At 31.9% G+C, this 24157-nt stretch overlaps 1 protein-coding gene across 4 annotated transcripts in view; it reads right to left on the bottom strand.

The window, feature by feature from the left end:
• Window positions 1-24157, bottom strand: part of LOC114333354 (DNA mismatch repair protein Msh2) — a 140789-nt gene that overhangs the window by 24999 nt on the left and 91633 nt on the right. For 3 of the 4 annotated variants that reach the window (XM_028283215.2, XM_050643383.1, XM_050643385.1), the window contains 5 exons: window positions 20600-20956; window positions 17023-17203; window positions 4794-5025; window positions 3962-4304; window positions 3690-3900 (listed from right to left, as the gene is read on the bottom strand). In XM_028283215.2, the coding sequence (XP_028139016.1) occupies window positions 3690-3900; window positions 3962-4304; window positions 4794-5025; window positions 17023-17203; window positions 20600-20956 (1324 nt within the window). Of the gene's footprint in view, window positions 1-3689; window positions 3901-3961; window positions 4305-4793; window positions 5026-17022; window positions 17204-20599; window positions 20957-21104; window positions 21396-24157 lie in introns of those variants that run through there. The other variant, XM_028283216.2, reaches the window with a different exon arrangement.

Below are 24157 nucleotides of genomic sequence, written 5' to 3'. Positions count from 1 at the left end.
GAACTAGAATGTTAAAATGCTATGTATTCAGTACTTTGCTCTACGGTGTTGAGTCATGGACTCTTAAACAGAGGAATATTAAAAATCTTGAAAGCTTTGAGATGTGGTGCTACCGCCGTATACTAAGAATAAGTTGGGTGGATAAAATTACAAATGAAGAAGTAATACGCAGAATAAATAACAAGCCAGAAGTTCTACTGAATATAAAAAAGAGAAAACTTGAATACTTAGGCCACCTGATGAGGGGACAAAAGTACACATTCCTACAAAACATAATGCAAGGAAAAATCCAAGGACGAAGAAATCCAGGCCGTAGAAGAATGTCCTGGATGAGAAATTTGAGAGAGTGGTTTGGCTGTACCACTAACGAATTGTTCAAAACAGCAGTAAATAAAATTAGAATCGCCCTAATGATATCCAATCTCCGATAGGAGAGGCACTCAAAGAAGAAGAAGGTCAAACAAACCGACACCTACAAGAATAATAATTGACGACCTAGAACTGGAAGGTGTCGACACCTTCATATACTTAGGCTCGCTGCTAACTAAAGATAACAATGTCAGCGAAGAAATTAGAAAAAGAATAGTGCTCGCCAATAGGTGTTACTATGGCTTAAGAAAACAGATCGCCTCGAAAATGCCTAGTAAAATTAAATTGACTGTCCACAAAACACTAATAAGACCAGTGGTAACTTATGGTTCAGGAACTTGGTCACTTACACAGAATGACCAAGAACTGCTCAAAAGTTGTAAGCGAAAAATCCTAAGAAGAATGTATGGAGGGATAAAAGAACAAGGTTTGTGGCGCAGGCGTTACACCTTTGAGTTGTATAGAAGTTTTGGACAACCTGACGTTGTAAAATTCATTAAGGTAACACACCTTAGATGGATAGGGCATGTAATCTGGCGAGAGGAAGATGCCATAGTGAGAAAAGTTTTTGAAAATCCACAAGGAAAAGAAAAAGTTTTCCTGTAGTTGGCTGTATACCATCAATCACAAAATTGGAAAGAAATCCTTTGTAAAAGGTATAAAATTTTTTTATTAAAAATCCCTTAAAAGGGCTACATCACAACAAAACGTTTTCGATTTTTATAAAAAATCATCATCAGTGTTCGATCTAAAAATAAGTATAACCGATTTAATGAATATAAAGTTATTATTTAAATTTTGACAAAGGTTAGAGCAAGTTGGTTATACTTACAAACTGGATGCTAGCTGAGCCACAAAAGAAAAATATCTGGGTAAAAACCCTTTACATAAAATATAGATGCCTTAAAAGTGCATACTTCAAGAAAAAGGCCTGTGATGGTCACATGGCAAACAGGATAATGCCCTAAGGTAAGGTATACAGGTTTCCCAACACGTGGGATCCAAATTGAGTTGATCACATTTCAATGACTTAATGGCAACTGAATGCGAAATGAGTGATGTTTCTGAAAGGTGTCAAAAGACAGATGGACAACGTGACGTGGAATTTACCCTGTATTAGTAAAATATTTAATGAAAATTTACATAGTAATAACAAACATCAACAAAGTTGTGGCTATAATTACATTTAAGTAAGTACCTTGATAGTCCAGAGAAATAAGATTTTTCTCGTGACACATCCCCCTCCAGGCCGAAACCAAATTTTTTGAGTAGTATGGACATCTATATTATTAACCTATATGTTTCCTGCAGCCGATTTTGATGATATACATAGTTATAAACAAATGAAGATCAAAAAACCCTAAATTTTCGCTTTTTTCGTATATTACCAAAAAGTTAAGCACTTTAAACAAATTTGAGTGTAAGAAACTCATAAATCGTATAAAAAACTTCAATATGGCGTTCGCTGAATATGTCCATCCTTATTGGTTGCTTAGAAAATTGCAAAATAAATCATAAATTTTGAGTTTTTAAAAATATTCATAACTTATGTAAAAATTAACTTAGAACCTTCTTATTACACGGAATGCTGATATTTCTTGTACTTAAATTATATTTTAAATTTCAAAGCAATTGGTCAAATAGTTTAAAAGTTATTTAATTTGTTTATCCCAAATTCATTTTTTTTTGCAACACTACAAGTCAGAAAATTATGAGGCTACAATCATACTTCGGACAGTTTATGAAAGAAGAACATTTATACTATTACCATTATTAAAAATAAATGACAAAAAATAATTTTAAACAGTGTAAAATTATTTTGAAAAAACATGTCGATTTTTTGCTTACTTATAAACAATTAGAATAACTTCTTAACCGTTACCTGTAGAAAAATTATTTTTTCATATTTAGAAAGACTGAATTTTTATACACATTTAGAAAGAAAAACAACTGTCCTAGGACAATTAGTGACAAAGTTAGCCCCCCCATTTATTCAATTCACATGTTTTTGCAAAATAATTTTGCAATATTTATAATTATTTTTTGTAATTTTTTTTTAATTAAATTAATACTGTAAATTTCCTTCTTCCATAAACTATTCAAAGTATTACTGTAGCTTCATTATTTTCTGACTTACAGTGTTGCAAAAAAAAATAAATTTGGGATAAACAAATTAAATAACTTTTAAACTATTTGACCAATTTCTTCGAAATTTAGGGTATAAATTAAGCACCATAAGTCTCAGCATTCCGTATAATAAGAAGGTTCTAAGTTAATTTTTACATAAGTTATAAATATTTATAAAAACTCAAAATTATTATTTATTTTGCAATTTTCTAAGCAACCAATAAGGATAGACATATTAAGCAAACGCCATATTGAAGTTTTTTATACCGTTTATGAGCTTCTTACTCTCAAATTTGTTTAAAATGACTATTTTCTTAGTAATAGACGAAAAAAGCGAAAATTTACCGTTTTTTGATCTTCATTTGTTAATAACAATCATCAAAATCGGCTGCAGGAAATATATAGGTTATTATTATAGATGTCCATATTACTCAAAAAATTTGGTTTCGGCCTGGAGGGGGTTGTGTCACCAACAGGCTATTTTTTTCCTTATTTCTCTGAACTATGAATATGTAAGATGAACGTAAAGTATGAAATGATTTTTATAATGAGAAATAGCCAGAATCTATGCAGCCATCTATACATGTTCCTATTCAAATTGAAGTAATTCCAACTGTGCTGTTGAAAATTTGATTTACTATGAATTAAAAGGAGTGTTTGGTTTAATTGTACCAATGGCAGAGTAAATTAGAGAGTCTGTGGTAAATGAAATTCTGATATTAAAGTAGTGTTGAAAAGTTTTTGACCGAAGAGGGCCGATACGACAACGAGCAAGAGGAAGATCGAGACTTAGCTACCAAGACAATCTAAAGAACGATTACAAGTCTATTAGAATTAGAGCATGGAGAAAGAGTTTCCAGAGACAGGGGCGAATGGAGGATTGTTCTGAAGAAGTTCTGATCTTTGGCTCATAAAGAGCTGTAACGCCACTGATAATGATGATGATGATGATGATGGACCAAAAGTCTGGAAACACTTAACCAGCTCTTAAATAGATGGTTCGAATTATACATTGCCTATGCGATATGCCTATTCTACAATACGGAGATTTTAAATTTGATGCTTGCAATGTTGCCAAATTTACAACTTTTCTGATATCATTGATCACCTTGGTTTTTAAAGCTGACAGATTTATTATGTGGTTTTAAAAGCTCTACATAAAGATGATTTTTAATGAAAAAGAACGAACTTACCTGTTAAACTTTCGTCATAGGAACTTCTTATAAGAAACTCGGCTCTTTCAACCAAACTAAAATCTAGTGTCTGTTCTATCATGTTTTGATAATTTTCCATTTCTGAAATGATTTCTGCCAACGGATCAACCAGCATGTCCTTTACAAACTTGTTATTAGTTTCTTTAAGTACTTTTATAATTGATGGCACGGTGCTCACAACTTGATATACCTACAAGATGAATACAGCAAGTAAATAATCGAGATCTTGAAGATATTACTCAATACTTTACCTTGTAGCAATCTTGAAGCCTCGCCTTTTTTGATGCAACTTTTCTGGACAAAGGTATCAAATCAGTTACTCGAGGTAGCCAATCTTTTGTCAACTGCGTTCTGACATCTGAATTCTTCGCAATCGTCTCTACAATTTCTAGTCGTTCATTAATAGCCAGATAATCCTTTAGAGGTTGCTTTATCCACTGTTCCAGCAACCTGCTCCCTTGTGCGGTGATACAATAGTCCAAAAGTCCCTTTAGGCACGAAGTTTTTGTTGATTTGCTGATCTTGGTGGTACCAGGTGTGGGTTTGGGTAACACGTTGAGAGCGTATAGAGCTGCGTTGTCGATTCTAACAAACCTATAAACAAAAAATATGTCTATAACAATTTGTAGTGTGTATTTTAACGAGCCATTGAAAAAAATCGTAAAATGAGATTAGCCATGGAATAAGCATTCCTTCATTTAGACGCTGAGTCACTTCCATACAAGAAATTTAAAACAAATATGAATATAATGTACCTTTTAGACATACTTATTTGATTTCTTTCAAATACAAATTTAAAGAAAATAAAATAAGCAGAAATCTAGGCTCACAAATCAACCATAGTAATATTTTAACCGTAGAAATTAGCATAAGTATATATCTAGGAAATAGAGCATACTATGGATTAAAGAAACTTTTAACATCAAACGAAAAGAACGAAAATATTGATATTTAAAACTCTTCTCAAGCTGAAGGAATGGAAGCTGATCTTAGAAGAGGCAAAGACACACTATTTGTTGTGGAGCCAATGATGATAAAAATAAGCTCAATAGAACACAAAAAAATTGACTATCTTTTACTTACCTTTTGGTATCCAGTGTACTAATCTTGAACTGATTGAAATTCTTTTCATCTTGACCGATCTCGAAAAATTTGATACCCGCCTGTAGACAACACATGGCATTTTTAAGGTTTGTTTCGTGGAAAGAGAAAGCATTTCTCTGTTGGCCTTCGGCAAAGTACAAAAGACGGTTTAGGTCTTGTCCGAGATCTTCGTCGGTGAAATCTGTATTCTTGACTTGGGATACCATAATTCCTGAAAACAGTGAATCTCTTTTGTAAAGAAGGGCTTGTACAGAGTTGGGATAAAGTATGGAACCAAGCAAATATCTTTGAAACGAAAAGACCAATATTTATGAAACTTTGCATGCAAGTACAGTGACGCAAAAGGCATCTGATACCATATTTTTTGTTACTACTCCCCTTCCGATTTGACAGAAAATACCCTTAACTTATTTACTTTAAATGGGACACCCTGTATATTTTTGGAGATTTTAAAAAACTTGTTATTTTTGATTCATACATACCAAGTTTGGAAGAAAAAGCTATTAAAACAAGAAATAAATCTGTTTACAGTAAAAAAAAATTAAAGCACTCATGGGAGTGCCGACAGAAGTGAAAACTTCTTATAGTATCTAAATTACGAGCTCAATGCTTTTGCCCCATCCAAAAAGAAGTGCTATACCTATATTATATACGCGTTGCGTACGTTCTATGCTATTTATGTATACATATACATAATATATTAATATGATATTGTAATTTTTGAAATTAGATAAAACAATAAACAAATTAATTATGATGCAATTAGCAAATTCAAGCAAAAAGATTATTTAATAAATTTTATTTCAGACGCCAGATTAATAAATATATGCTTTTCTTATCTCAGGGTTCTTAATTGAGTTCACAAAATACCTTTCCTGTCAATAGTGTTTAAGGAAAAAGAGGAGTCGAAGTAAAATAAAAAGAAATCAATTTGTGAAATAAAATAAAATATAATGATCAAATACCTTGTAGATTTTCATACATGGAATTACCTTATAAATAAAAACGTTTCCCTAAAGCAACCTGTTGCATATTATACAATTAACAAATTTTCAAAATAAATTTAGTTCTTCAATGTCTATTTTCCATAATTTTTCCCTGTACCTTTTAAAATAATGTGCTTTAATTTCCTTATCAAACAAACTCCTTCACTGGTTCTGCTGTAAAAACAAAAACTGCAGACAGTTCTCTATCAAAACAAACTCCTTCTCTGGTTCTGCTCATAAAAGCCAAAATCTAGACAAACTCCCAATCAATATTTATTGCTCTTGCTGGGCCAAAATTCTCCTTAGCTATGCTTCGCTCCAAGAATAGTAAATGATTTCTACTTACAAATACTGACAAACTTTTTTTACACTGCAACTCATAGCTTTCAACACTTTTTAATTTCACTACTTATTACCACAATACAAATTTCTTTCACCGTTTAAAATAATTAGACTATCGGCACCTTCTCTTCGATTCGGTGTTACCTTTCCTAAAGTCCCACAGCAGATCATCTCCCCGTCGCTTCAAACATCATTTTTCGTCTCTCCATCCCTTCCATAATTTTTGATGAACCAATTAAATCATTCTTTCTTTCACATTCAAAACCAATTCCAAAACTTTACAAAATTCTCAAAATTCAACTAGGTAACTTTCTACTTTTCATACTTATTTACCAATCCTGCAACAAACAAAAGGCCTAAACTTTCTCCTAATACCACTTAATGACTTGTTTCGTGGTAAGGTAAATTAATCCTTGAAAATGGTAGGTTGATAATGCAACATATCATTTTACTATTCTACACTATTCTTACATCTATTGATTTACATATAGTATTTACATATATATTGATTTACTTATAGTATCGTTCGCGGTACCTGTTCCGTACTTGTCCAGGATTACTTCGCATGCGCACTTTAAAAATCGCATGCGCACTTTAATAGGTCTGTTCCAACCAACAGTCAAACTAGTCAGAAATCGTCAGCAAACAGTTGGCCAGTGCGAGAACATAATGCAGTCATAAGTGCTATCCCCTCTACTCGTATTGGTCGACTATTCGCTGATAGTTTCTGACTGGTTTGACCGCTAGTTGGAACAAGCCTAATAAAAAGAACGCTCTTTTTTAAAGTGCGCATGCGAAGTAATCCTGGACAAGTACGGAACAGGTACCGCGAACGATACTATAATTAGGAAAACCCCTTTCAAAAAATACATCTAAAGTCTCTTTTACACTGCACCGAAATATAATTTCTAAAGTCTCTTTTACACTGCACCAACACAATAAATTTAAACTGTAAGTCTAGTTATAATCTAACAATAAAATAATTTTACAAATTTCTCTTCTTCTTCCTTTTCTCTATTCTTTTTTTTTATATACCATTTCAAATCATAATAATATATATAGTCCAGGAACCGAAGCTTTTCACCTCGCAATTTTTACAGAATGGCTCGACTTGCTTGAAAATTTGAGAATAAGTAGTGGATAATCCAATGATCAAAATCTATATGACGCCGAAAGGCGCTTTTACCATGGGGGTGGTTGCCACCCCATCTTGGGGATGGAAATTTTTTATTATATTTTGACCGCAAAAGTCGATAAAAACATTCATTTTAAGCAAAAAATGCTCTATAAATTTTTTTGATAAAATTAATATTTTTCGATTTATTCGCTATCGAAAATGTTAGTTTTATATCGCAGAAATCAATGTTTTTTGATATTATACTCATTTACGATTCACTAAATTTTTGCCGTAGAAATTTTTTTTCAACCCAAATTCTTGGCAATTAAATAACCTACAATTTCATATTTAAACATTTTTTCGTATCTCTAATGGTAATCTTTCTATTCTGAAGAAAATTGAATTTTTTACCAAACTACAAAAATTCGTTATTCGCTTTTAACTCCAGTTTTTTAAAAACTAATCATTCTAAGCCAGTCAAACTTCTGGAATCTATTACTAATACATAAATAAAGAAGTATGAATAAGAGCAATGACTAAAAACACCGTTAACTTACATTATTAAGCTTCCAGTTGGATTTCTCTTTTTTTTTTTCAAAAAAATATATTGATTTTTTAACCGTACTTTTTTACTTTTTATCATGGAAAGTTTGGTAAAAAATAATTTTGTAGGTTTCTACAAGATCTATAAGGCTATTAATATTAAATCCTTTTAAAATACTCAGACGCAAAAAGAGGTGATTGTAAAAGGGTTGGTATAGGTGGTTTTGCATGTTATTACAAGTTTTAATTGTCAATAGCTCACTCAGTTTTTGCCATAGAAAAAATTCTTACTAATTCCTTTCTTGGAAATTAAATAAGCGACAAGTTAAGATTTACATATTTTTTTATATCTACGATGCTAATCTTTCTCTTTTGAAGAAAAAGCATTTTTTACCAAACTACAAAACATCGTTATTCGCTTTTAACTCCATTTTTTTAAAAACTAATTATTCTAAGCCGGTCAAACCTCTAGAATCTATTAACAATACATAAATATAGAAATCCAAATAAGGTCAATGATTAATTTTAATTAGGGTGGTAATTACGGGGAAGTTTCCGATCACTTTTTCGCTGAAAAAAAATAGGGACTGACATTCTTTTCATAATAAGTCACTTAATTTTTGAGCTAGAGACTTTTTTATTTCTGTAGATAGATATTTTTAAAAACTTTAAATTAGTTTGAACAAGTTATCCTCGAAAAATGCACAGTTTTCCCGTCTTTTCAGTTTGAAACTACAATATTTAGCATTTGACAAAGAAGAGCTAACATATAATAAAGTATAGCTCGATCAATATTGGTCTTAAAGAAAATAAAAAAACTGTTTTGTTTATTTTTTCAAAAGGTACATTTTTGTTAAGTAAAGGTGTTTTGATAAAACGAAAACTTTTTGAGTTATTAGCAAAAAACTGATTAAAAACATTGATTTTTTCGCTATAAAGCTAACACTTTCGATAGCGGATAAATCAAAAACTATTAATTTTATCAAAAAGATGTATAGAACGTTTTTTGCTTAGAATGAATCTTTTAACCAAATTTTGTGGTCAAAATAAAATAAAAAATTTCCACCCCCGAGATGGGGTGGCAACCACCCCCATGGTAAAAGCGCCTTTAGGTCTCATATAGATTTTGATCCTTGGACTATCCACTACTTATTTTCAAATTTTCAAGCAAATCGATCTATTCTGTAAAAATTGCGAGGTTTTGTCCTATTTTAAGGTTCAGTACTTGGACTAATACGTACGAAATTTAGTTCGGCAAAGTGATGACGGTCGCAAACACAATACTTTTTCCGTATCTAAAAAGTGCAAAACGTCCCTAAAAAAGTTTTCACTTCACAAATTTATTTCGTCGAAACAATGACGTTAGCTAGTTTAATACTTTTTCCCCATCTAAAAAGTGCACAATTTCCCTAAAGAAGTTTTCATTTCAAAAAATTATTTCGTCGAAGCAATGACGGTCGCGAGGACGGTCGCTAATTCAATACTTTTTTTCCATCTAAAAAGAGCACGACGTCTCTAAAGCAGTTTCCACTTCAAAAATTAGTTCGTCGAAGCAATGACGGTCGCTAATTCAATACTTTTTCCCCATCTAAAAAGTGCACAACGTCCCTAAAGAAGTTTTCACTTCGATAATATTACTATTATTATACGTAGATTATAATAATGTACGTACAAAATTTATTTCGTCGAAGCAATGACGGTCGCGATGACATGACGGTCGCGAAATCAATCCTTTTTCCCCATCCCAAAATAGATTGTACATTTATTTTAAATTTAAATACTTCTACACAATTTATATACAGAGAGAGTCTGTAAAGTGGAATAAATTCAATATCTCAAATACTAATTGTTTTTTTGGAAAATGCTCAGACCCGTCGATTAGTATTTCAAATTGTCCTTTTTGACATACAATAATAATGTATACAGGGTGTCCCAATTTAGAGATATGACGTCATCGTCGATTTTCTTAAATGGCAACACTGTCATTTTGATAGCTAATTTGATAGGGTTTGTAAAGTTATACATAACTGCAAAATATCAAATTTTTATTCTCTACCATTTACAAGATAATAGAAAATAACAAAGTTATATCTGTAATTTGGAATATATTCAATAATTAAAATACTAACTGTTTTTTTGAAAAATGCTCAGACCCGTCGATTAGTATATCAAATTGTCCTTTTTGACATATAATAATAATGTATACAGGGTGTCCCAATTTAGAGATATGACGTCATCGTTGATTTTCTTAAATGGCAACACTGTCATTTTGATAGCTATTTTGATAGGGTGTGTAAAGTTATACACAACTGCAAAATTTCAAATTTGTATTCTCTACCATTTAGATGATAATAAAAAATAACAAAGTTATGAAAAAGAAGTAATCAACTAATAATTGAATTTAATTATTTCAATAAATTAAGCAAAAACTCATAATGTTGCCCTCAATTATTGTCAAATTGTCAATGGGCAACGTTATGAGCATTTGCTTAATTGAAATAAATAAATTCAATTATTATTTGATTACTTCTTGTTCTTCATAACTTTATTTTTTATTATCTTGTAAATGGTAGGGAATAAAATTTTGAAATTTTTCAGATGTGTATAACTTTACACACACTATCAAAATAGCTATCAAAATGATAGTGTTGCCATTTAAGAAAATCAACGATGACGTCATATCTCTAAATTGGGACACCCTGTATACATTATTATTATATGTCAAAAATGACAATTTGATATACTAATCGACGGGTCTGAGTATTTTTCAAAAAAACAGTTAGTATTTTAATTATTGAATATATTCCAAATTACAGATATAACTTTGTTATTTTCTATTATCTTGTAAATGGTAGAGAATAAAAATTTGATATTTTGCAGTTATGTATAACTTTACAAACCCTATCAAATTAGCTATCAAAATGACAGTGTTGCCATTTAAGAAAATCGACGATGACGTCATATCTCTAAATTGGGACACCCTGTATACATTTTTATTGAATGTCAAAAAGGACAATTTGAAATACTAATCGACGGGTCTGAGCATTTTCCAAAAAAACAATTAATATTTGAGATATTGAATTTATTCCACTTTACAGACTCTCTCTGTATACATACACATAATAATTATACGTACAAAATTTATTTCGCCGAAGAGATGACGGTCGCGAAATAAATCCTTTTTCGCCATCCTAAAATAGGTTTTACATTTATTTTGTGTGTGTGTGTGTGTGAAAAATGGCTTGGATGCGGGTCCGTTAGCCACAGATTTTTATTTTATTTTTACCTCAATTTATTAGTTTTGTTATATTCCCACCTATCTGACTCAAATGACTATATTTGTTTCTTTCAAGTAGTTTATGAGTAATTTAAATATTTCCATTTTATGACAACTTAGTAGATATTCTATACTAATTGGAAAATGAACTTGTGTTTGTCGTAAATTGTAATATAATTGATTTATATATCTCTCGTTAATTTTGCATTCAAAGAAAATATGGTTCAAATCTCTAATCGAAACATTATCACAAAAACAGACTGATGAATTAACTATTCCTAATTTGTGCAGATGTGCCTCATATTTTCCGTGTCGAGTTTTTAATCTGACGATAGTAGAAATATCTTGCTTTGGCAGGTTATACTTAAATATGTATTCAGGTGGCGGAGGAAGTTCTTGATGTAAAGAAAAATATAAATTTTTTGATATGCTTGAAATATTTTTCCATTGTTTTTTCCATATTTTATTTATTCTATCTTTGACGTCATTTATTGCATCTGTCGATAAGATCTGAGTTAGGATCTCACCATTTTTTATTGCATCTTTGGCCAACTCATTCACTTTCTCATTACCCAGTATACCGGCATGCCCTTTTGCCCATATAAATACTACTTCCACTTTAGACAAATTATTTTTTATATTACATAAAATTTTTGATTTGTATGAATTAAAATCAGTGTTTTGAATTGCATATATTGCAGATCTGGAGTCTGTTATTATCACAGCTTTTTCAATATTATTCTCTTTGATCCATTCTAGAGCTTTTTCGATGGCTATAATCTCAGCTGTAAAAATACTACTAATACTAGATAATTTATAATTATTATGTTGATGGGTATTTTGCACATACATAGCACATCCTATTCCTGTTTGATTTTTAGAACCATCTGTGTAAATTACTGTATAATCCACAAAGTCGCTCAGTATAGATTTTACTAAAATATTATTTAAATGATTTGATTCTGTATATTTAGGAATTATGATTCTTGGTTTTTTTATCAAAGTTTTATACGGAAATTTATAAATTTTTAATAATTTACTGTTGTGTACATTTATTTTAAATTTAAATACTTCTATACAATTTATATATACATGCACATAATATATAACATAAGCGACGACGGTAACATAAGCAATGACGGTCGCGATGACGGTCGCGAATTCAATGCTTTTTCCCCTATCCAAAAATCTCACAACGTCCCTAAAGAAGTTTTCACTTCAAAAATAGGTTAATTTATTTACGTTAGACCAATGATAATACAAATTTAAAAAAATAATTTCAAATGTTGAAAATGTCCGCCGTTCACCTCCTGACAACGTGCAAGCCTATAAATACATTCGTGAGTCACTCTGCAAGATTTCTCGTCGTATTGGTTCACATTCATCAATTATTATTCTGTCTCTCAAATCTTGCAAGCATGTTGGTCGCCTAACGTAAACATGTGATTTTAGATAACCCCAAAGAAAAAAATGTAACGGGTTGAGGTACGGAGAACGAGCGGGTCACGCTATAAATCATCTACGTCCAATCCATCGATTTGGAAAATTCACCTTAAAAAAATGAAAATTCACCATAACCGATTATCATTAATATTTCAATACGATCTTTTTCACTTAAATGAACCATTTTTAATACAACTTATTTCTGTCAATTAGTTCAGTAACAGTTACCTACTATACTAAATTCAAAGAAGTCATGCAGTGCATGTAAACAACAAATTTAGTCTACAGCTACAGTATAGATGGTACTCGTTTATTTACATGCAAAGTTTCATAAATATGGTTCTTTTAGTTTCAAAGTTGCAATGACAACTCTTCCAAAATACGCAGTGAGACAAATATGCCGGTTAAGATTTAACCATGCATTGATTCCAACATATCTACATAAAATTCATTTAAGAGACAATCCATACTGTCGATGTGGAGAAATAGGTGATGCTGAACATATGATTTTAAATTGCCCTCTAATACAAATAAAAATAAATATGTTTATAAGTAAATTATACAGTTGTAAAGATATAACACACCCAATAAATTTAACATATATATTATCACAAATTAATAATACAGAATTAATGCAATTATTTATAGAACATATTAAAAATATAAAAATCAAATTATAAACTAACTAACGTAAAGACCGAAATTAAAATCTATTACAATATATAAGTAAAACTGTGTTTTTGCCTGATGTGGTATTCCCACTGCATAAATGAGCAAAATTGGTGAATCGGCGAATGAGCTTTGAAGGGCCCGTAGTCATACAACTCCAAAGAAAAAAAAAATAGTTTCAAAGATATTTGCTTGGTTCCAAACTTTATCCCAACTCAGTATATCACAGTAGTATATACTTGTATGTTGTTTTATGACAAAAGTATTAGGTAAAAATGACAAACGTATGATAGAGAGCATCACATACTTATATTGTGTACCGTTAGCACCAAGCGGTTCTCCAAGCGGAGATTTTGTCATATGTTGTATAATCTTTGTATAATATTAATATACAGAGATTATACGACATATCACAGAAGCTCGAAACAAATGACTGTGAATGAAAAGCCCTATGAATTGGTCCTTCAAACAATATATTGCGTTTGAACAGTTTTTCTTTTATTTTTTTCAAACTAGTACTATGGGATATTATGTGGTTTTTGAAATGACCGATTCACAATTCACATAATATCACATTTACGTTTACTCTTTATAAATTTAAACGATCCAAAAGAAGAAATTAATTAATTATTATTAAATTATGCGTTATGTAGACAATATACAGGGCTTCACATTGTATTCATTCAAGATTCAAGTACACTTCAATTAAGAGTTTATAAATATTTAATATTTTCTATCGTTAATATAATTTAGCATGAGTCTAAAACCGCTAATGATATTTTGGAATGTAATTGGTCGAAATCACCATCTGGTCCTTATTTTGGTCTAAACTACCATATGTTCCCTATTATATTTAATTAGTTTAACATTCGCAAAAAAATTAAAATTAAGAAAATTTTTATTTAACATTTTAATCATCAGTTTAATCAATACAGGCAATAGTTGTTTAGATTAGTTTCATTTATCGTACATATTTTGCAAATTAGCTCTAATATGTCACTATATAACAAGAACAGGAGAAATAAGAATGAAAACAAATGCCAAAATTGTCAGATACATAAAATCTCTCCGCTTAGAATGGATAGGACATATACAGACACTCAAAATCAGATATGTTGAGAAGGATAACTAACTGGACACTACTATGGCTCAGGTGTAGAGGGAGACCTAGAAGAAGATGGCTAGATGATATAGAAAAAGACAAAAGAGCAATGAATGTGAAAGGAAAGTTCAGTGAATGGAAAGTTTAGTGCAAGGAGAGGAAGAAATGGAAAAGAGTCACAACAGCAGCAGCAAAATCACACGGCAAGCTATAAATGATAGGGGAGTAATGGCGTTAGCTATAATCCCTAGGGATTGTAATCTTTTAATGAATGAATAAATCTCTAACATTGTAGGTATAATTTGTGTTAGTATAAATGACGATTAAAATTGGATACTGAAATGCAAATGGCCTCACAAACTATAGTGAGGAGATTAAGGCATTTACAAAACTAAGTAAGGAGCCATTTTTAATATACCAGATTTCTGCACCTATGTCACGTTCAATGGGAAAAGGTCATGGTGGAACTGCGTTAATCGTTCGAAGTAACATAAAACATTATGAAATAAATAAAGTATGTGAAATCAATATTCAGGCAACCTCGATATCTGTATAACTCAGCAAGGGACACATAACGATGTCAGTTTCGTATTGCGCCCCCTGGTAAAATAATTAGTGATGAACATTTCTCTAGCTATTTTAATGGGCTTGGTCATCACTTCATTGCTGCAGGTTATTTTAATGCGAAACATACAATGGAGGTGTGGAAAATGACGGCAACAATAATGAACAAAGTAGAGGAAGTGGGCTTACCGACGTATATTACGTATATCATGGACCGAGCAGGTGGAAAACGAGGAGGTACTACACCCGATAGATAAGGAGAGAGAGAGAGGTAGAAATAACTATAAAGAAAAGAAATTTGGAATACATGGGTCACGTTATGAAGCACACTAAATATAGAGTACTTCAGCTAATTATCCAAGGGAAAATAGACAGCAGAAGGGTCTGGAGAGGAAGAGACACTCGTGGCTCCAAATCTTGAGGCAATGGTTCGGATTGTCATCTGCCGAACTATTCAGATCTGCCGTAAAGAAAGTCAGAATGGCCATGTTAATTACCAAAGTTCGGAACGGACAATTCACATGAAGAAAAATAAAAACATACAAGATGGGGTTCAAGATTGATAATAACACGCGGAAGGTATCTTATTAAAAGCTTAAACGACAATAATTTGACTCCAATTTGACAACCAACCTGACCCGATTCATCAGTGAATAAAACACCCGATTTCATCGATTTTGCTATCGTAAAAGGAAACTTTATTAGTATAATATGTCTTTGTAAAGTGTTATCTATAAGGATTTCAAATATGTATATGTATTAGAAATTAATCTCAAAGGATTTTGTCACTTGACGGAATTCCCCTGGGTTAATTATGTGATAAACTTATTGATTATTGTTTTTTATTTGTAGGCACATATTACAATACATAAATAATGTAAAAAATACATACACGACGTCAAAGCACTATACAGAGATCACTAAACGGTTGGTAGTTGGAAATTAAACAGATTTTTGTATAAACAAAATGTCTTAAACAGGGATCCTATCTCTCTCCACCTCTATTTAAAATTTATTTCTGTGGCTTTAAAAAAGTAGCTAAGAAAATGTAGACCAATGGGGATATTGATAGAAAAGATTCATTTATGTACAGTCAGTCCTCTTTACCGATGATCGGGTAGTTCTTGTCGAAGACTTGCAAGACATAATAAACAAACTCATAGAAGAATTTACAAAATTGGGTTTAGATATAAAACAGTCACTTTGGCCTGTGTTAAAAGTCTTCGATTATTTCAATCTTCTGACGCATTCTGCGCAAGTTCAAAATATCCACAAGGTCCGAAGGTTCTCGCTGCTCAAAATAGTCTAGTATAATATTGGTAGCTTTCTCATTCTGATTAGTTACTCTTTCGATTGATACTGCTCCATCATTTTCTTCGACTTGATACTCAGTTTCGTATGAATCAGTTTGAAAGTTTGAATCGAAACTAAGGTTCTTCGCATACATTGGTTGGAATGTGCGTCATCGAATTGTTAAAAAATCGACCTTTTCATTGATTTACGTGCAGATGCCTTTTAAAAAAAGTTAGACTGAGATATAAAATTTTGTAGATTAACTACAGTCGGAAAAATGAAAGATTACACATGAACGATCATATTAATCACTTATTTTGTATTTGCTGTCTTTTTCTATAAATAACAAACGTTTGTTATAGAAAGAGACAGCAAATACAAAATAACTGATTGATATGATCTTTCATGGGTCTTTAATTGATATGATTTTTCATTTTTCCGACTGTATGTATGTATTTATTGATAATATGTCGTATTGTTTGCTTGCCAACTTCATAGATGTGGAACAATGATGCGGCAGGTTCAATCTTTTCACTTCTATTTAAAATCCCTAGCTTTTGTTCAATCGTTAAAATATTTCTTTGCGCTTTACAGTGGCTATTGCCATTTTGGAAAAAGAATATAGCAAATTAGATTTCGGAATGAAAAGCAGCTGAAAAGCTCCCTCACGGCGTATAGAGTTTTCGATAAAACCTCAAAAATGCAATTTTAATAATGGAAAATCATAGCACGGATAATCCGCAGCCCGGATAATACTCAGTACGATAATCCGCAGTTCGGATAATCCGCAACCCGGATAATCCGCGCAAGGATAATCGGGATTCTACTGTATTTTCGAAAATAAAGAAAATGTATGAATTAAGTACACTTACCAGTTCGTTCCAAAAGTTTCTTTATCGTGACGAGATCGGGCGTTGATCCTGTAGGCAAAATACATTCCTTGGGTCCGATTTGAGCAGTTAAACTTTCCAATTCGGAGAACGTATCGTTATCGGTTAATTCGCAAACTTCAAACTTACATTCGGAAATGTTGATACAAGCTACCGCCAATAACTAAAAAATATAAAGAGATAAGTACTAAATTTTTAAATTTTAAACATGAATGTTTAAAGTTGGACGTAATAAAATTAGGTGGTTAATTAATTTAAATCGCGAGAAGTGAAACATAGAATTGTAAATATGAAATATGAAAAAAACAATTTGGCAATTCATAAATTATCTTCAGTACAAAGAAAACACTGACCCCTTTTGTTGAAATACATATTTATGTCAATTGGCGGGTAGAAATTCAGCATCGAAGCTCGTTGGTATTCGGTGGCGCGCTTCGATCGACATCAGGACGGCTAAAGCACGATTCTATCGCGCTTAACTGTATTCCTTTTTAACCCTCCGTTAGTCGCTATCGGTGTCACACACCGACGACAGAATTATTCATTCAGGATTTACAAAATAACTGTTTTTTTCTATCGCCACTTTCTGTACCTCTTCCTGTCGACTAACCACGTGTTAGTATACATTCTTACCTACTTGGGTAGAGTTGTGCGAGTTTTATAGCTATTTTCGGTGCAAGACTCCGTAGCGACTAACGGTGTGGTTATTACTTTATTGGCATAACTTGCAGTTCAGGTAAAGATTTAGCATCTTATTATTGCATTTTATAGGTAAGTTTTGGTCAAATGTTATTTATAGATGTCCTTTGAAGCCGAACAAAAACGTTTGTTGGAATTATGGGAGATGGTTCCTAGCGAATATTTTTATAATACAAATAACAATATGTATATTCTTATACTAGGGTTTTTCATTTTATATCTGTTGTTTTTCAATAAAACATTTTCAAAAATATTTTTCAGTCATTCCTATACACAATATAAAATATTTGTATAAATTTTATTGCAATAACTATTTTTTTTTAATTGTCGGTCTCTGACACCGTAGCGACTCTTGATGCTCCGTTTATCCTAGCGACTAACGGAGGGTTAATTTAGACTAATACGGATAGTAATAAATTATACTAGCCGTACTGTGGACTGTCATCTTACACTTCCTACACAAAAATGCCCTTTGAAATTTGATATTTAAAAAGTTTTTGTGCTTTTAAGGACAAGTGATCCTCTGAAGTTGAAAACGATTATGTTTTTTATCCAGATTTAGCCATACGGCCCGCACTCCCTCTAAGGGAAAAATTCACCCATCCCAGATACCTAGGCTATCAAAAGGATTGAGCTCTGGTGGGACTCTTTCCGTGTTATCGAGCCCTAGGTGACTTGGTACGCCGGAGTATCCCCCAAAAATTTTCGCACGCATCTGGAGGTCGATAGTAGCACGCTTTCTGCATAGTCTGGCAAAGATGTTCATTTAGACCCAGCTTTTTGATGTTTTCTATGAGGTTCTTTGGAATGACTCCAGTAGTAGAAAGAATAATAGGCATTGTCTGGGTACTTTCCATTCTCCATTGTCTCCTTATTTGTATTTCAAGATCTCTATACTTGGCGATCTTTTCGTTGTGCTTAACACGCAGATTATTGTTGTTAGGTATTGCCACCTCTATTAATGTTGCTTGCCTAGTAAGTTTATTAACTAGTATGAGATCCGGTCTGTTGTGTGCCACTGTTTGGTCTGTGAGCACAGTGCGATCCCAGTATAGCTTGTAGTTGTCGTTTTCAAGCATTCTATCAGGGACGTATTGATAATAAGGAAGATGGTCGGTTTGGAGAAGTCCAAGTTTGCTAGCTAGTTCTTGGTGGAGAATCTTTCCTACTGAGTCGTGGCGTTCTTTATAATCAGTTCCGACAAACGCCTGGCAGCCCCCAGTAAGATGTTGGATGGATTCTTGGGCTTGACGTCCATATCGGCATTTGTCGTTTTGGGCCTGAGGATCTTTCACAATGTACTTCAGGTAATTTCTGGTTGGAATAACCTGATCCTGAATGGCAAGTAAGAAACCTTCTGTCTCGGGAAACATTTTATTATTATTATCCTGGTTATTTATAGCGTTCTTCGCCTTCCGGTTCCCAGTTTCCAGCTTCGTCGGTCGTTCCATTCGCCATTTCGGCCTTCCTCTCTTCCTTCTTTCTCTTGGCGTCCATTTTAAAATTTGATTTGGCAGCCTGTCGTCGTCCATTATTTCTACATGACCATACCAGATCAATTGTCTCCTTTGAATTTCGTCTGATGGTTGACTTGACTCCCATTATATTTCTAATTTGGTCATTTTGTATTCTTTCAAGCCTTGATTTTCTAGTCGATCTTCTCCAGAAGTCCATTTCCAATGCAAGTACTCGTCGCCGTCGTTACAGGGATTTAATAAGTTACCATGTTTTGCATCCATAGAGCACTATACTTTTAAAAAGTTAAAGATGAGATGTTTTCTGTGATTAGATAGTTCTTTTGACCATAGCATCGGGTTTAGGCATCCAATCACCCTTTTTCCTTTCATGTTCTTTTGCTCTATCTCTTTTTCGGTGCGCTCACTCTTCTTGATTGTTGTTCCCAAATATATCTATATATTCGTCACAGTTCTTGATTGTTTCATGTTCGTTAACTATTAGGTCTCTACTTCATTCCCGATGCATAAGTATTGTGTTTTGTTTCTATTTACAGAAAGGCCCCACTCTTCATATGTTTGAAATAGCCGTTTCGCCATTAATTCTAAATCTTTCTTATATGCTGCTACTACGACTTGGTCGTCCTCAAAATGTAGATGTAGACTATACCATGTTGTATCGTTGTCAAGTTGGATCCCCATCCCTGAACAAGATCTTCTCCAGTGTTTTAGTGCTTCATTTAAATAGATCTTAAATAGTATTGGAGAGAGCCAGCATCCTTGTCTTAATTCTTTTGTTACTGGACCGTTTTTCTGAGAAAGTGTTGATTAGTTTGATTTTTGATGTTGCTTTATTGTATAAAGCAACATCAAAAAGGAATCGTGTCATATGCTTTTGTGGACATTAAACAATTATTATGACCGTGCCAATTTACAAATAGGAAATTATGTAAATCCAGATGTAATATACTAAAGCATAAACACATTGGATTGACTTATGGCCGGTTTCTATGAATAGTAGTTTATTCTATGAATAAAGTTATTCGACCAGTAAAATGGCATTTCTCCATTTTACTAACGTCAAATAAGGCTTATTTTATTTATTTATGAAATCAAAATTAACCTTTCGAATAAATTGGCATGTAAATCTTGCCGTAAATGCCTATAAATTGTAATATCTATTAATATTGCCTTAAATTCGTCAGTTTAACTTTAAATTATCAAAATTATATTGGAACAAAATCAAAATATAAACGTCTAATAGATTTTATTCGACGAATAACAACTATTCATTGATTTATTTGTTGTTGGTGAAACCGGGCCTAAGAGGTGTACTTTAATATTACTAATAATATATTACTAATATATTACTAATATGCATTTTCTATAATTTACATAAATCTTACCCTATTGGCGAAAACCTTCAAACACATAACAGCATTATTGAACTTGATGGACGTGTTTTCAAACAACAGATCCTCGAACTGACTCAGATTACCAGGAGAGCCCTTATACTCCAAAGACCACTGATTGCTTTTGGTGGCCTTTTTGACATACACTTCAACCCTGTACTGTCTTACTAACAACAGTTCTCTCAGAAATATCTCGAACTGACCCTTGCTGAGTGTGACGTAGCTGAGCTGGGGCTCCATGCCCATGTATTTGACTCTGGCGCAGGTACATTCCACGGCCACTGTGGTGTCGTCTCCATGGAGAGAGTAGAATTCGGTTCGGTTGAAGAAGCGGATAGTAGATGGAGCTTTCTGAAATAAAAGAAACGTGTAAGTAAATGATTCACTGTAACTTTGTAGCATTTTTATTTTTCTCTATACTACAATACCAAACTTTCCAGAGCTTCAAACTAGTGATAATACCACAAGATGGTAATATTGCTCCTGTAGTAATGCTTACCTAGATTAATTGTACTGATTCTAACTCTAATGATAAGACTTATTAGTCCAAAAAACCCATTTTTGGTTGCCATCCAATATCCAGTGGTTTTGTATGCATTTTGTTTTATTCTACTGTATGCAAACTTAATCAAAGAATTCGGTAAAATATCACCATTGATTAATAATAAATAATATGACTAAAATTGTGATGCCATTCCGATATTTTACTACACGATTCTTCAGAAAATATATACTTTGGAGAATTACAATTCTTTGCCGTGATTTAATTATTTCAAGAAAATATATGTAACATCCTGTATTAGAAAACGATATATTACTACAAATTACAATTTATAAAATTCTTCAATGAAGAATATCAGCGTTAAATGACGTAACTTGACCAAAATATTTATCGTGTTGTTTTTATATACAAATTATTACCACGAATCTAGACTCCAAGAATTGATAATGCAGCTTATTTTATAAATAATAAAGAAAAAAATTTACAACATATTAGTTTTCCTAATCGTTTTAAAGAGGGGTTCACAAAATATTTGAATCTACGATGTGCTTATTTACGAACAATTTAAACATTTATGAAAATTTTGAACAAGTACATAGTTTTTTATTTAAAATACGGGATAAGCCCATTAACAGTTAAATTACAATATCAGTTAGGTTTCAAAACATAAATTACCTATAGTATAAAATCAATAACAAAAGTTACATTAAAAGAGTTCACTAAATACCATACTAAAAACATACAAAATGTAATAAGAACAAAACTCAACAATACCAAAATATGTAATATATCACAAAGCAATAAATCTTTTTAACCTAGTTAAAGTTATATTAAAAATATAATCGAAATCATTTAATAGCCCCATGTATCTATCCAATATCCAATGGGGTGTGAATACCATTTATTGTTCTATGGAAAGGAATGTTTAAAACATTGTGGTAACGTAGAGCTTGGTTTAGAACATTAAAGTTAATCTGATTTGATTTGATTTAACAGGTTTGACTGTTTTGTAACTGTTTTGAAAGAAGATAAAACGGGGAAGTAATAATCTCTAATACACGTTAATCACCATCATTAACAGCTATTCCATCCATTATCGGATGTAAGCCTCCCTCAGGTGTGATGTTAGACCCCATTCGCTTAACCAGCCATTACTTTGATGTCATTAGTCCACCTGGTTTGAGGTATGCCTCTATTTCTCGTATTTGTTCTTGGTCTTCATTCAACAATTCGCTTCGTCCAATGACTGCCTTCCATCCTTCCTATGTGGCCTGACCAGTTCCATTTAAAATGACAATATTTTGGATTACATCTGTTTTTTTATCATCTTCCTATTTCTTCATAAGAAGTTAATACGAAATCTCAACTCACAAAACAAAAACAATAGTAATCAGCAAAGAACCAATCAGATGTAAAATAAAAATTGATGGCATCAGAATTGAACAAGTAATGGAAATAAAATACCTTGAAGTTACAATTTCCAGCTATGAAGACCTGGATAAAGAAGTGAGAGATGAAGTACAAAAAGCAAATAGACTAGCAGGATATCCTAATAACTCTATATGGCAAAACCGATATATTAACACTGAGATGAAAGAGAAGCTACTGAAATAGTGGAGTCACTAAAGGTGGATATGAGCTATTACCTCCGATTTCGTTGAACCTCCATCGATTTGTATGAAATTTGGTGAGTGGTTAGAGGATATCTCAAGGAACAAAGGTGACATGGTGCCAACTTGCGCTTTTACCCTGGGGGTGGATGCCACCCCTTCTCGGGGGTGAAAATTATTTTATTAAAAATAACCCCATAATTCGATAGAGGGACAAATTTCAAGCAAAATTTGTTATATGCAGTTATTAAAATAAATCAAAACTTTTTGAGTTATTAAACATCAAAGATTTTAATTTTTCTTGAGAAAAATGCATGTTTTTAACCAATTTTTCCTCAATAACTCAAAAAGTGTTAAGTTTTTACAAAAAAGTTATTATTATCAAAATTGAAACTAATAAAAAATGAAATAAACCCCTTACTACAAAACCTTTTAATGTTAACTAAAAGTGAGTTATAGGTAATTGAATGTATATTTTTTTCCGCGAGTAAAAAGCTCTGTATTCAAGCTGAAATAACGGGAAATTGATGCATTTTATAACATAAACTTTTTGAACATTTGTCAAAGTACTTAAAAATATCTATTAAATGAGCCCCCGAACATGTTGACAACGTTAAAATTTATACTCCAAATTTTTTTCAAAATTTATCTTTTAAAAATGTTTCCAAAAAAAGTTATTGTTTTTTTTTAATAACTCCGTTCTTGTTTATGATATCAGGTTCATCTAAAACTGTTTGAAAGTTAATTCTAAGTGCTATTTAAGCACGTTGCATCTAGTATTTTAAACCTCTTATTTTTTTTTTAAATAAAAGGTTAAATGACCCCATTTGCATGGTTCCCACGGCAAAATTTAAGATTTAAACATTTCTATCTCGGTTATTTTTTACCTTATATAAATAGTAAAACAGGTAAAATATTTGGCACAGAAAAAACTAAAATTTGGTTATGTATAATTTTTTACGTATATTTAGTATTTTTGGAGTTATTATCAAAAGAATATGAGAATTACAATAATTTTAAAAATTATGATTTTTTTAAATTATATCTTTTTTTTAAATATGCATTCTAAACCGGTCAAAATTATCGAAAACATTACTCATGCTAATATAAAGAAGTTCTAGTAAGGATTACTATAAATTTTAATTTTTGTGGAAATGGCGTATGTTTTATTTTTCACTTTTTCCTAAAAAATTCGAAATGGTTCCTTTATTTTCATTATAACTTGCTTAATTTTGACGCTATTACCTTGTTCTGAAGCTCATTTGATAGGTATTCCAAAGTACTTTGGCAAATGTTTAGCAGGCATATTTTATACATTGAATCGTTTTCCCGTTATTTAAGCTTGAATACTTAAGTCTCCGTTGGAACTTTACCAGCTGCAGACGGGGGATGTGAATTGCATAGTGTAGAATTCCTTCCCTCTCATCTTCACTGCAGCAT

The sequence above is a fragment of the Diabrotica virgifera genome, chromosome 2 (genome assembly GCF_917563875.1).
Source record: "Diabrotica virgifera virgifera chromosome 2, PGI_DIABVI_V3a".
NCBI classification, from domain to species: Eukaryota; Metazoa; Arthropoda; class Insecta; order Coleoptera; family Chrysomelidae; genus Diabrotica; species Diabrotica virgifera.
The sequence above is the reverse complement of the archived record's forward strand: the minus strand, read 5'-3'. Positions and strand labels throughout refer to the sequence as shown.